The sequence below is a fragment of the Pyrus communis genome, chromosome 11, assembly GCF_041283825.1.
Source record: "Pyrus communis isolate YQ-2024b chromosome 11, ASM4128382v1, whole genome shotgun sequence".
Classification (NCBI taxonomy): domain Eukaryota; kingdom Viridiplantae; phylum Streptophyta; class Magnoliopsida; order Rosales; family Rosaceae; genus Pyrus; species Pyrus communis.
Window position 1 is genome coordinate 27,642,801 of NC_142575.1, and position 14,326 is coordinate 27,657,126.

General features: G+C 37.3%; 2 protein-coding genes across 6 annotated transcripts; one reads left to right on the forward strand and one right to left on the reverse strand.

Annotated features, from left to right (window-relative positions):
* Positions 1–3,910: 3,910 nt before the first annotated feature.
* Positions 3,911–7,222, reverse strand: LOC137743626 (pentatricopeptide repeat-containing protein At4g21705, mitochondrial). Of its 3 annotated transcripts, none has more exons than XM_088678918.1 (3): positions 6,835–7,222; positions 5,166–6,418; positions 3,911–4,393 (listed from the first exon to the last, which is right to left on the reverse strand). In XM_088678918.1, the coding sequence occupies exons 1-2, from the start codon at positions 7,096–7,098 to the stop codon at positions 5,189–5,191; spliced, it is 1,494 nt and encodes a 497-aa protein (XP_088535044.1). In that variant the 5' UTR covers positions 7,099–7,222; the 3' UTR covers positions 3,911–4,393; positions 5,166–5,188. The 3 variants fall into 3 exon arrangements, with proteins under 3 accessions (XP_088535044.1, XP_088535045.1, XP_088535046.1); XM_088678919.1 differs by having other exon boundaries at positions 3,911–4,268; positions 6,835–7,204; XM_088678920.1 differs by having other exon boundaries at positions 6,813–7,188.
* Positions 7,223–7,766: 544 nt separating this feature from the next.
* Positions 7,767–11,589, forward strand: LOC137742682 (uncharacterized). Of its 3 annotated transcripts, none has more exons than XM_088679989.1 (9): positions 7,778–8,422; positions 8,543–8,588; positions 8,785–8,834; positions 8,982–9,023; positions 9,721–9,834; positions 10,165–10,243; positions 10,356–10,427; positions 10,516–10,568; positions 11,385–11,589. In XM_088679989.1, the coding sequence occupies exons 1-8, from the start codon at positions 7,866–7,868 to the stop codon at positions 10,561–10,563; spliced, it is 1,008 nt and encodes a 335-aa protein (XP_088536115.1). In that variant the 5' UTR covers positions 7,778–7,865; the 3' UTR covers positions 10,564–10,568; positions 11,385–11,589. The 3 variants fall into 3 exon arrangements, with proteins under 3 accessions (XP_068338710.2, XP_088536115.1, XP_068338711.2); XM_068482610.2 differs by having other exon boundaries at positions 7,779–8,422; positions 11,374–11,589; XM_068482609.2 differs by lacking the exon at positions 11,385–11,589 and having other exon boundaries at positions 7,767–8,422; positions 10,516–10,855.
* The last annotated feature ends 2,737 nt before the right edge of the window (positions 11,590–14,326 follow it).

A 14,326-nucleotide genomic window follows, 5' to 3' on the forward strand; every position in this document is an offset into this window, starting at 1 on the left:
ACCAAAAATTAAGACTCAATAGAAAAAATCAAGGCCAACTTCGCGAATCTAATAGCTATCATATTGACAGATTTGTATGTGTGACAAGTAGGAGAAGAAACAAAAGAACCCAACCATATAATTCCAAAGTCAAAAGAACTTCAATTATGACAACTAGAAATTGAATTGGTTCATAACTCGATACATGGGGATAACGCACAAAACTGCAACATAACTAATTAAGGAACACTCTTTGAATACAAATGATGACCATCGAGTACTATATGAGATGGATCTAATTAAGTTGGTGGTAATTGCTGAAAATTTATTGACACTTAATGTAAAAATTAAATATTTATTTAAATTGGTACGAAAAAATAAACACTAAAGTATAATATGACCTTCATTAGTGAATAGAAACTTAGGTAAGTTTAGGAGAGAGAAGACTAGAAGAAAAGATCAAATTTTGGATGAAAACTTCTATTTTTATCATCTATTTGTTTCATTATTTATACTATTTCTCTAAAAGTAGAACTTTTTTTTTTCTAATTGATACAAGTGATATTAATGAGGATCCTCCTTGTGAGGATCTTGGGGATCCTAAAATCATATCCGTTCATGCGGTTATAAATTATTTTAAATATTTTTTTATTTAAAATTAAACATGAACAACGAAAACTGACTACATGATGTACGATGAATGGATACGATTTATCTTCGGGATCCTCACAAAGAGGATTTGGAGAGGATCCTCATTCCAAGTGATATTAGAGAACAAGAAAATAAAACGCAAACGTTGACTCTTCATTGGGAACTTCTTTCGCATAAAATTTATACGCCTTAGTTGGATGAGCACCATGTTGAACTGATCCACTCGAAGCACTTGTGCTCCCAGTGGGGAATCGAATGGGGTAGGGCTTGGACAACTAGCACTCACAGTAAAGGGATTGTTCTGTCCAAGAAGATGAGTTGCTCTCAAACGTAACACTATTTAACCAAGTCAAGACCTGTAAAGGCTTGAATCTTTTCTCAAAACTTGTTGCTTCTTCCAGTTTCCTTTTTCTTGTATTGGACCTCATATGCCCCGCATGGCACTCCAGATTGCAAGCGTTTTGCCACACTCTGAAGCACTTACGCTCGCTCTCGAGTTGGGCCGGTGGTGATACCATTTTTATTGTTATTGCTGTCTTCTTGTTATTGTTGTTGTCTTCTGCTGTTGTTGCTGTCTTTTGTTATTATTGTTGTTGTTGTCGTCGTCGTTGTAGTGTTGCTCTCCTTAGCAGCAGGACGAGGTTGAGGCTGATGATGATCTTCAGCTTGGTTGGTAGCAGTTGTTGGCCTTCTGCCAAAATTTATATTGGATGAGATCAGTGATGGAAGTCTAAATCCAGTACTAGTCCTAGGCACGACATGATTAGGACTAGTATTTGGAAGATGATTGGTTAGCGATGAACTTTGTGGACTGCTTAGGGTTGGTGGTTGAAATGTTAAAGGATTCTGATTTAGTGGTGTTGTATGGAAATAATGGGCGGGTTGATGGTACTTGAATTGGATTCGATGGATTTTGAGTTCCCCCTCCCAAGTGTTGAGACAGCCCACGACCATCGAATATTCCAAAACCTGGAAAATGAGATGTGGTTGAAATATCATCGTGGGGAGCACTGGTCTATATGGATAGACGAGTACACCCCGACATACATTTTTATTGATCGAAGGTATCTCCGAAAGACACATTTTTGCTGGCATGATCTCACTGCAAGTCGATTGACGAGGCTAGCAGCTGGTTGTTGGTATTGAGTCCGTCGAGCATAAATGAGAGGGTTGTCATGGTACTAGTACTGAATGGGGAATGGCTGAGTGGAGATTGGTAAGGAGTTGGGTGAAAGAGACTTGAAAGAATGCGACTATGAAAGCATTAGCTACTAGCCATATGTGAGTATGACAGTATTGTGTGGCTAATGGTTTGTGCTATGAAGGTTTATATAGACTTGTGACGGGCCCGTATAGTTTTTTTCACGGGCCACGTGAACATAAAATAACGCTCAAATGCATGAAGGAAAATCTGGTTATATTTTATAACTTAAGGTAATTTTTACCCTAGAGGAAATAGCTTTTGGCACAGCTAAAATGTATGTATGCGAATTTCATTTTCTTTGTGATGTTACCATCTATGCCCATATTTTTCACCGTAATTGGCAGATAAATATCCAAATAATAGATATTTCAACATTGAGCTTGTTTTCGCAAAAGCAGTTTGCATTCTTGGTAATGTTACCATCTATGCACAAATTTTATTGTCTTTTTCGTGATTATTAAAGTATACGTAAAGTACTGACCAGTTAATAAGTTATATATAACAGTACTAACTACTTGTGGGAACTCATTTTACAGAGTTGTTTTATGATCCGAAGCGTTTTTTTTTTTTAGAACATCATTCAAAGATAACTTTTGAAAAAAAAAAGAAGTCACACCACAAACCGTATGACCATTTAGTTGTTCTTTTGAAATTTTTTACCTATACAAGATATTTGTATTCGTAATTTGATTATCGTTGCATGACTAAATGTGTAGCTTGATATAGAATATGGATATATACGAAGCGATTTTAGTTACATTTAAAAAAAAAAAAAATTTACTATCATAGAAAGAGGGAGAAAATTCAAAACTATTGCAATAATTTAGGAAAAAAGGGATTTTGAACTCGTGATGCATGAATAAAAATCCAATACTTTGTCTACTAAGATATTGGACCACGCCATTTTTAGTTACATTCCATTTGAGGCTAGATAGGATAACTATTATGACCATCATATGTACCTAGACACTATTTCAATTAATAAAAAAACCATTTCAATTAATTTAGAAACCATTTCAATTACATTCCAATCGAGACTGGATACGATAATTATTACGGCTACCATGAAATTGTCCATTTTTCTAAGAGTGCTACTAGACCCACTACAGTATTTTATTTCCTCACTCACATTATAATCTCACCCACCACAAAAAGTTAAAAACTTGAAATGTTATCTTCCCACTAACTATTATTCCTAAAATAACCTTTATATTGAAATTCTTTTTATTTTTAGTTTTATTGAGTAAAACAAAATCTACAAAGACACAATTCAATTAATCAAGATGCAAGAGGATCACATCTATACAATACATTTTACACAATTCCAGGCGTCTTCTCCATCCTCCAGCACACCACCCACCCCGAGAACACCGTGTTCCACTTCATCTGCGCCTGCCACAACAATCGGTATGTGGATTGTGGACAGACAAGCCTTTATCTTAGTTTTCAAGGCTATTTGCTAGTACTGACAACAAAAACAAACAGATCAAACTAAAATAGGCAAAGGTACTGGGGACTTTATTTTTTGAAGATTTAGAGAGGTGGGTTGTTCTAGAAGATGGTGAAGAACGAATCTGTCAACCTAGACAGCAGGGATTTTTCTGTTCTTTGGTCTTAGATGTCATTTTACAAGAGAGTAAATTTGGTATTAACTTTTTTTTATTAAAAGGTGGGTGGGAAAATAAGACAATGGAGTGGGTTTATCACCACTCTTTTCTAAACAATAAAAATGAGAATTGCTATTAACACTCCAAAAATCTCATTTTGCACTCCAAACTTTCCATAATTAGAAAGAAAAATATGAGTGTAGAATGAGATTTTTAGAATGCTAATAGTAGTTCCCATAAAAATACAACGTACCTATGCACTTCAATTACATTCCAAATACATTGTTTCAATTTGACAGCCTAATCTTGCTCTTCAAAATGAACCAAGAACATGATATATCTAGACATCAAAACCCTGACATATTCTTCGACATGAGATGAAACTCTCAATACAAAGAGACACCAACCCGAGATTGGCGGAGGAAGAGAACTAGCACTCACACGTTTTGACTCAAATTGCACGTTTACGTGGGCGTATAACTCCTTCAATCAATGTTTCTTACAGAATTACATGAACACATTGTTCTTAATGTCGAAACATTCCCAATGGAACACTGAACTAAACCAAAGAACATATGGACTATTAAGTTAGACAATTCAATAAAAGTTTCATCATGAATTTGATTCTAATTCTCCAACAATTGACACCTAACCAAATACTCAGTATTTAAGATCACTTACCCTTTCGGATGAATGTTGGTTGCAGCTGGGAGCACCGCCAGTACCATGTTTAGCTCTTTGTTGTGACCGAATGTGTCAACGATGAAGGTTGAGGTTATTTGTTGTGCATGAAAACCCCTTCCAAATTCACTTGAGAAAAGTATTAACTACACAAGATGTTTACATTATACAACAAGCGTAAAACTAGGGAGAAAACTTCTATTTTCTCCAATACTCTACCTAGCTATGCATGCTGTTCAGTTCCATACTCTCAGTCCGCCACCTTTTCCCTCTGTTTTTTGGGGAAATGAAGGACGTTGGAAACTTGATCTACAATCATTTAGCAATGAAATGTTTGTTTTTTACACGAGCAGTGCAGTTTGTGCAATTGTTTTACAATATTTACTTATGCAGCATTGTTATTAAGAACAATTGAATTAAATCTTTGGGGAAGAAGAACTATTACTTAAAACCAATTACTACCAAAATACTAAGTCTTGGCTCTTCTTTTCTATAATTCCCTGTAACGGGAGATTTTCCAAGCACCAGACCAGGTATACAAGCGATACTCCACATGTCATAATACAAGTGGAGGAAATGATACATGTTTCCGTGTCCCTCAACTTATTTTATGACACGTGGAGTACCCACTTGAATACTGGGTACTTCGAATACTTTCTCTCCCATTACCATCAAATCAATAGCATTGCTTAAACAATTACCATGCTGTCGACTAGCCTTGGTATCTCTTTACCTATGAATTAAGAGGTAACCAGACAGTTATTTATGATCACTTTGTGTGCAATATACATACTGATGATATTGTCTTCAAAGGTGAAGGAATAAGTTATTTTCCAATGCATTTACTTTGTTCGTAAGCCTATATTACGCATTTGGATACTGTTATGTATCACTAGTATTTCCAGAGACTAACTGAGATTATCTATTAGTCTTTATCAATTTTACTCAGATATCTGCTCAACAACATGCTAAATGTAAGAGTTGCATTAAAATTCAAGTTCTACTTTTACAAAATAGTATAGATGAGGGAAACTGAAATGTACCCATAAAAAGCCCTCATGTCGTTTCAGCATTGCGTCTGTCTTAACCTATCGATTTCCTCATCGGTCTCTATTTGATCTTCTTTCATGCTCTGTAATAGCCCTTCTACTTCTTTCCCGCTTCTGATGTATGCCTTCATTAAGGCATGGTACATTTCACTATTTACTGGAATCACAGTCTTCATTAAGGTCACAAAAGCTTCTACTTGTTCAATGTCTCCGTTATCTCCAATCCAATTCAATACATTTGAAACCAAACCAGATTTCGGATTCCATCCTGTGTTATTTGCCCGTACATGCAGAGCTTCCATCATGCACTCAAAAGCCTTCTGCATCTTCTGCTTGTCCACATACCCTGCAGCAAGAATAGACCAGCTATTTGGGATTGGAGTCTTGCCTCTTTTGACAATGTCTCGAAGAGTTTCTTCCGCTTGTTCAACCAATCCCTTTTGACAATATCCGATCAGGAGGACATTTGGCACTCGAAAATCATAACAGTGACAAGATGATTCCCACTCCTCTAGCAATTTTTTAGTTTCTTCAAGCTCACCAAGCTTCACAAGAGAACCAAGCATGGTTATATAGTCCCGGTTGATTTGCTTTTTGCACTTGGCTTTTTCGAGGTTCCACAACCTCATCATATGATCTTTATATCCAAGGCTTGCATAAAGAGTAATCAGATGGTTGTATCCAAGTGCATCTTTATTCACCTTCTCTTCACTCTTTCCCAGGTAGACCAACGCTTTGTCGGGCAGACCTGCTTTTATGTATAAATTGGCTACCATAGCATAAGTAATCCAATCCATGGAGATGTGCGGTTGGCTCTCCATTTCTTCCAAAACTTTCTCCATGCCGCTTAGATCAGACCTCGCCCCATAAGAGCTCATGCAAATCCTGTAGCTAAAACTGTCAGGAGAAACACCCTTCTCCTTCATCTCAAACATCACATCAGGGATTTTCTCGGGCTGGCCTGTATGCGTATATAGACACATAATGTCATTGTAGGTGAGAGTGGAAACATAGCCCAACTCTCCCATCTTCTGCATATGAGAAATAGACTTATCGACCAGGCCTTCTCTGACAAAACAATTTAGAAGTGCACCATAAACTTTGTCACTTTTTTCCTCATTGCTCAAGCTATTAAAGCGGCTCTCTGCAGCATCCAGACCGTGAACGTGACCAATGAGATCAAGCTGCACTGCGCAATCACCGGGTAAAAATTGGCACGAATCTTTATTACTCATCCATTCAGAAACCTGCACAACAACAAATGCAAGGCAGAAGTTGGAGTTACATACCACCTGAAAACTGTGGACAATATTAAATCTGCTTTATTGATCCTAAATTTCAAGGGAAAAAGAACACATATTTCGAATATCGAAACCTGAGCAATGAATTCTGTCAATTAGTCTCAACAAATACGAAAAAACAAAAGTAATACTCGTTTTGTGTCTGTAGTATTCAAAATTTCTTTCACATCTCTCTTTCTCAGAAACCAAACAGGGCATTGCAGGTAAAACAATCATGCAATTGAAATTAATAAGCTCTTTCAGGTAAATTATAGGAAACCCAACAAAAAACACAAGGAAAACAACCCCAAAACAGTTTCCTTTCATGCATTTTCTGAGCAACCAAAAGGGGAGCAGGGACCTTGCTCCTGGAATCGACTCACATCAAGGGCGTGCCGGAACCGCTTTCGGGCTCGGAGGTCTCGGACAATGCGGTGGAGCTCAAAGTAATTGACTTTCCGGCCCTGTTGAACCCACTCGTCGAGGACTGGGGCTACGCTGAGAGAAGGGTCACCCAGAGGACTGATTCTGGAGTAGAGGTTTCTTGTACTGGCAGTGTGCCTTAATCTGGAGAAATATTTTGTTGGGGTTGAATTTGCAGAGAGGCTTTGGTGCCTTTTCAGGAGTCTGAAGACTGCAGAAGCCATGGGAGGAACAAGTGGAGTGATGGAAAGGAATTTGGGGGGTTTAAGCGGGGGTTGGAGATGGCAGTGGAAGTGCCGAGTTGTCAGTGCGGCACACCCATCCTATCTCTCAACGCACCCAATTCTCAAAATTTCCGAGTGCAAATATATTGAGTTTTTATCTCAAATGGTCAATTGTTTTAATTCTTCACTTTCAAAATCCCTTAATGTCGTTTTTGGCATCCATTAGCCCACATCAATTTGATCATTTTATTTAGATTTCATCAATTATTATGTTTGTTTGTATGAGAGACACACAAAATAAGAGTTTTTATTGCAAATGATTTCTGACATTAATCCAACTTCTTATTTTTGTCACTGAGTTTCAAAAATCGATAAATTTGATCCCTTATTTTTCTATTGCACATTAATTTAATTATTCTGTTAAAATCGTCAGTATTTTTTATTAGTGTGCTGATGTTGTCCCACTAATCCAATCTTCAATTTTTTTTTTTTATCAAACAATAAATTTGTTAGATTAGAAAGCTGATAGATTCGTTCTTCAAATTCTATTTGTTTATGATAATTTGAAGAGTAAAATTTATTAATCAAAGCTTGTCCACTGGATTTTAACTTAGAGTGGGCTGCAGATCCGTAATATAGGGCCTGTAAGCCCATATAAATCTCATCACTCATCAGAAGAAAACACAGAAACGTAACCACTGTATTAGCTCTCCACCTCCATCATCGTCTAAATTCGCTTCTTTCCCTCTCTCTCCCTGAACAGCAAAATGGGTAAAGATCGAAACGGCAGCGTTTCAGAGAGACGAAGCAGGAGCTCCGAGAAAGAGGAAGAAACCGAAAGAAAATCCGAGAAAGCGCGACAAATTTCGGATTCCGAGGCCGACGAAGACGGGAAGCGCAGTAAATCCAGGAGAAAAGCGCGGGAAAGCTCGGAGTCCGGCGATGAAAAGCACGTGAAAAGAAGGAGGAGGAGGTCGCGGAGGCGGTACAGTAGCGAGGAGTATACGGATTCGGAGTCCGAGTCGGAATCGGAGGAGAGCGGCTCGGATTCGGAGTCGGAGAGTGATAGTGGTAGCGAGAGCGACGGCGACAGGAGACGGAAGAGGAGGAAAAGGAGAGAGAAAGATGATGATAGAGAAAGGAAGAGGAGGAAGAAGGAGAAGGAGAAGGAGAGGAAGAGGAGGAGGAGAGAGAAAGAGGAAGAGATGAAGAAGAAGAAGGAGAAGAGGAAGAAGAAGAGGAAGGAGAAGAAGGAGAAAGGAAAGGTAGGAGCGGTGACGAATTCGTGGGGAAAGTATGGGATCATCAGAGAAACTGACATGTGGTATGTTTGCTGAATTTTATACTGTTTTAGGGTTTTAAGTTTCTGTTTGGCTGCTGAGAAAATGTAGGAAAAAGAAGTTTACTTCTCCCACTTGAATTTGATGATTACTGTTGTGTATAGGAACAAACGACCAGAGTTCACAGCTTGGTTACAGGAAGTAAAACAGGTAATTCCTTTTCAAACTATTTTACCATCCCATGAAACCATTAATTTGCAGAGTGGTTTATTTCAGTCATAAAGTTTCTAAGATTGTAGAGTTTACCTTTTGATTTGTATGTGTTTCGAAGCCGTGTGTTGATCCGTTTCCAAATTGCAGTCGTCGATATGATAGTTCTAATGGTAATTGTGTTATCTTTCATTAGGTGAACCTGGAACATCTGGCAAATTGGGAAGAGAAGCAAATGTTCAAACAGTAAGTGGGTGTGTGGATGTGCGGATGCATTTAGTTTATTTTCTCTGAAAGCATCTATATAATGACGATAACAGGAATTTGCTAGGTATTTTCCTTCTAACTTTTGTATCTTACAATCTGAGTAGAAATTTGTTTCCATTTTAATAGGTTCATGGAAGATCACAATACAGCTACCTTCCCTTCGAAAAAGTAAGCTTCTATTCTATTGGCTTGGGTCATTTCAATTTATTTGTCCGAAAAGAAAAAGTTACAAAGGTTTGTTCCTGCTGTTGTGGTGAGGTTGTGGTGCACACCTTTTAGGTAGAAATTTTATCTTAATGTGCTTAAGCACCTGAATTACGCTAGGCCTAATGAAATGATATGCTATTTTATATAGATCAGTCTCGATATTTTTGAACCTGCGGTTGTGGTATAGACACTTTTCTCTTAGGATTTAGAGGAGAATGCAATGTGTGTTTGATTTAATTTTAGTTAAATATCCTTCTTGATTTGCCTGATTCTTTCAAGTGTTGCCATAAATGTGTGATTGATCATAGTGTATAACCAATATACTAGACAGCCATTGTGTTGCCAGATTTTGAATCAATATGCGTGATTAGGTTTACTTGTGTCTGAATGTGCGATTTTGGCTCACAATTTGGCAGCAGAACATGCCAGTTTTGTGTTAATTAGAGATGGAAACAATGGGGAGATATTATCTGAAATTAAAAAGAATTGTGTGCTTTTAATTTTACATGCGTAACCTTTTCTCTGTTGGTTGTAAGGGTTCGTAAGGGTGAGAATGATTGTATGTTCTCGCTTTTTCTGGTTTTTTTTTACTCGTTAGATTCATCTTCAAGTAATATCACAGAATGACAAGTAATTACTTTAACCTTTGTGGTTGCAGGTACTACAGCCTTGATAATTATTACAGGAATAAGATGGAAAAGGAAATTAAAAGAGGTTTTAAGAAGGTTGCGCCAACGGAACGTATTGTATTCAACGATGAGGAACAGAAAAGGTATTGTTTTTATTGCTATCTGATTTCATTTTATGGACTAGTTTTGGCAACATTCAGTTTTAGTACATTCATATGATTTCCATTGATAGCTAACGCGTCAACCACTCACTCCACATTTTGTCTAATAACTATACTATGTACAATGAGAAAAAATTATATTTCACCTGGCTGTACTTATTTAATAGTATTTTGGAGACAAAAGGAAATAATGTTCGGGCAACTTTTTATATAGAGGATAGGAGAAACATAATACCATTTTGGATCTGTTAAACCATTTACATTCTTGGGTTTGGCTAATAATATTATATTATATTATATATTGCTATTCAGACAAGAAATGATGCAAGTGCGTGAAAAGCAAAAGGAAGAAGAAGTAGAGGCTCTGAAGCGCTCTATGCAGAGTGGACTGGTACATTTCTGTTTCATTACTCATGAAAACGTTCAATTTGTTTATTGTACATAAACTCCGTCTGAAGTCAAAGTTGCACTTTGTCATCCTTTGATTCCATTAAAATTTCCAGGCACAAGCAATGAAAGAACAAGCTCAACTCCGAGAAGAGATGGCTTACCAGTACAAGATTGGAAACATGGAGGTGAGGATAAGTCACTGAGCTGTCTTGGTGTAATTCTTAAAAGTCATTTCTGGATTTTTGTTTACAGTATTACCCCTCTTATTTTCAGGCTGCCGCTGCTATTCAGAGAAGGTTGGACCCTGATGCTCCTGTGTGAAAAAGGTTCAGTGTAATTCTAGCATTTAATTCCGTTAGTCCCCTAGTTTAAGAATTTCAAGTGCATACAGATTCATAGTCAGACCGAACAACTAAGGGTAGCCTTCTGTATCTGTTGTCCACTTTAGCCTCATTGTCATACATTCTAGGCTGTAATATTTCTTGTCGTTCGTTCTCCTCAGCGGTTTAGCCATTTTTGCAGATGCATAGAAAAGGCTGTATTTTGTGACTGATTTCGTAGCAAATTGATTGATCATGAATCTAGAACACTACTGTGCTTGGTTTTGCACTAAGTCTTCCCCGTTAGCTCCATGTACTTCATATCTAGTCTCTTTCAAAGCCTTCCTAGGTGTTCCTCTGCCCTTTGTCTTGAGCCTTTGTCTCATAGTCGCATATTCTAACCGGAACATTTGTAGGTCTTCGGTTCATGTGTCCTAACAATCTTAGCCGATCTCTCATCTTATCTTCAATTGCCACTCGTAACCTTGTTCTTAATCCTATCATTTCTCATGTGCCCACACATCTAACGAACATTCTTATCTCCACTACCCTCATTTTTTGCATGTGCTGTTATGACCGCCCAACATTCCGTGCTATAAAACATTATTGACTGTTACCGTCCTATAGAACTTTCCCTTGAGTTTTAGTGAAATGCAATGAACCATCCTATAGAATTTTCCCTTGAGTTTTAGTGGAATGCGACGAATGCAGATCGCATAACATGCTTGGTGTACTCTTTCACTTCATTCATCCAGCTTGTATTTTGCGGCTGAGATAATAAAATTACAATTTTGATCTCCTATATGGCTAGGGCTGTAAAAGACTCGGATCCAAACTTGGTGCAAGCTCGAGCTGTTTCAAGCCGATTTACAGCCTTATATGTAACAGACTCGGAATTTGAGTCGACAGATGAGCATGAATTTGAAAGATAATTTAACTTCAAATTTTCATTTTTTTTAAGTTTAAATTATCTCCGCTAAACATGCTTCTGAAGCTCTTGGATATTCCAACGCTTCTCTGAGCCTCATCTCTGGTGTTGCTTTTTCTTGGACATGGATTGTAATTTTATGCGTGCAGAAAAATGAGCTCCAAACGCGTAAGGAAGGGAAACTTCAACCCGAAATTTCTCGACCGGAGCTGCGTGTGCAATTTCTTCTACGTTGTCCAGTCTCGTGGAAATAGCTGACAGCCTTGACATACAAAACATTCAAAAGTAACGAACATCGTTAGTCACTAAATACTGCATAAAAGGGGCCTCACACCTTGTGAGGGCCAGTCTTGGTGTAACGGAATTGTTGTTCGTTTATAATTGAAAGGTCACGGTTTCGAGGTTTAGGCACTTACATTAAATCAAATAGGTTTAGGCTCTTACACGCGGTTTAGTAAGAGTGCGAGCCTTGGCGGGAACGTTGAACATTAGTAGCCAAAAGGTCACGGATTTGAGGTTTACTCTCTTACATTAAGGGCTGGTTTGGTATTGCTGTGCTTTGAAAAAAAAGCTGCTTCTGCTGTGCTGTGAGAATAAGCAGCTGTGAAATAAAGCAGCAGAGTGTTTGGTAAACTTTTTTGTAAAAGTGCTTTTGAAAAAAAAAAAAAAAAAAAAAGGAGTATTAGAGTGTTTGGTAAACTTTTATGTAAAACAGATGTGAAAAAAAGCCGGTTTTTCAAAGCTGGGTTTTGGAGCTTCTTGTTTTTGGCTTTTTTTCATCCAAAACTGTGAAAAAAAGCTGAAGCTGAGTGTTTACCAAACACAAAAACAGCTCCCAGTTTTTTTTTATAGCAGCTTTTTTCAGAATCACCTCAGTACCAAACCAGGTCTAAATCAAATGGTAAATAGAATGTAATTATGACTAAATTTTGGTAATTTGGACCTCATATTTATACTATGTTTGGATAAAGAAATTTAAGATTACTAAGGAATTTAAAAATGACGGAAATTGAAATGACGAGATTTTATTTTCTAGAATTTGTAAATTTTCTTGTTTGGTTAACCTAAAAGAACAATAGAATTGAATGCAAAATTTGTTACTTTTAAACTCTCAATCATAGAAATTAGGAAATGACATCTATTTACATGGAATTTGAACTTGGGAATTGAAGGTCCCAAATTCTAAGTTTTTTTTTTCACGCGGAAATTCTAAATTTCTATGTTTATGAATCCAAACAAGGAAATTGGTCCATGTTAATTTAAAAATTCTGACTTTTATCAAAATTCCAAGTTTATTTCCCTTATCCAAACATAGTGTTAGGCAACTCATTCGTCTAAATTCATGGTCTAAAAATTTTATTCACAGGAGCTGGCAAGAGACTATTTTCGTAACTCAATTAACTCATACGAATATGAATAATATACCGTGAACAAAAACTCGAAAGCACGACTTGGGCGGTTTACCTGGAAATAAAGCTCTAAGTTCACCATAATCTGCAGAAGGTTTTCCGATACGAATCTTCACATAATCAAGAACTTCAAATTCGCAGCGATTTTATACTTGGCCAAGAAACCATCGCAGAGCTCGAGGTTTTTATGGTTCGGGGCAAATCAACCACAAAGCTATACTCGATATCGCCATTAAAATTAAGCACCAGACATTCAATCTTTAACTCTTGAGTGCATTAGATTTCACCTTTAAACCACTTCCCTTTTCTGTTCAATATGTCGCCCTCTATGAACAAATCTTCAAGCACACGGCAGATGTGGAAAAAGCTTCTCCTTAAAACTAATACCATCTTCTCTACAAACCTTTATCCAGCGAACCTTGAGGCTCGGAAACCACATTTTTTCCGGAGGAAAATCCAGCGGTAAGTTCCCATTTAGGTTAAATACGAGAAACGAAGTGCTGACATACAAAATTTGAGCAAATTCAATCGGGTTTTCTGTGTAAAAAATACCGATCTCTACCGCAACTGTATTGGATGTGCATGCGCTAAGCAACCAAGAATTTATGCAATTCAGATTGTTAGGGTCGGAGACTTGTAGCAACATAATGCGAGTTTTCGTATGCATGGAAAGTTGATGAGGCGGAGCACGTTGATAACGAAGGTGGCAAATAGGGAAGCGTAGTTGTAAATGGTTTTGGAGCTTTTGTGGAGAAGCAGCAACCGGTCATCAAGCTTTAGTTTTGTGAAAGAAGCAAAAGGTGCTATCTTTCAAATACTCTATCACCTCGGGATGTGTAATTGGCAAGAATGTGAGAATATGGCAGCAAATATCTTCCGGTAATCTCTGGTGATCATGTCTTCTTCTTCTAACTGGATGAGAAATTTGAGTTCTTACCCAATAGGAATCATGGAAAGTACTTTAGGGTTCCGTCCTCAATAGGAACTGCGGCTTTAAAACTTGGTTAGCAAGTAATTACCTTTTAAGGGACTTTTAGTTTAATTCGTTTGTTGCCTGAATGACGCTAGAATTTGCTCTGCTTACATGTTCCCTATATTCGTAATCCTCTATGTGTGATTGTTTGCTAGATTACTCCTAATTAATTCGTAATCCTCTATGTGATTATAGCCTGTATTATGGGAATATAATTACCGATTGTAATTAGTGTAGGATTCCTACCTAAATAGGAGTTAATGTAAGTATTGCAATATTTTCCACAAGGTAGGAGTCATAATTCTGTCATAGTTAATCTAGAATCCTCTCCGTGATTGTAGGCGTATTATAGGAATTTAATTTCCAGTTGTAATTAGTGCAGCATTCCAATCTAAATAGGGATTAATATAGCCCTATATATATTGTAATACATTAACCCAACAAGCCATAATTC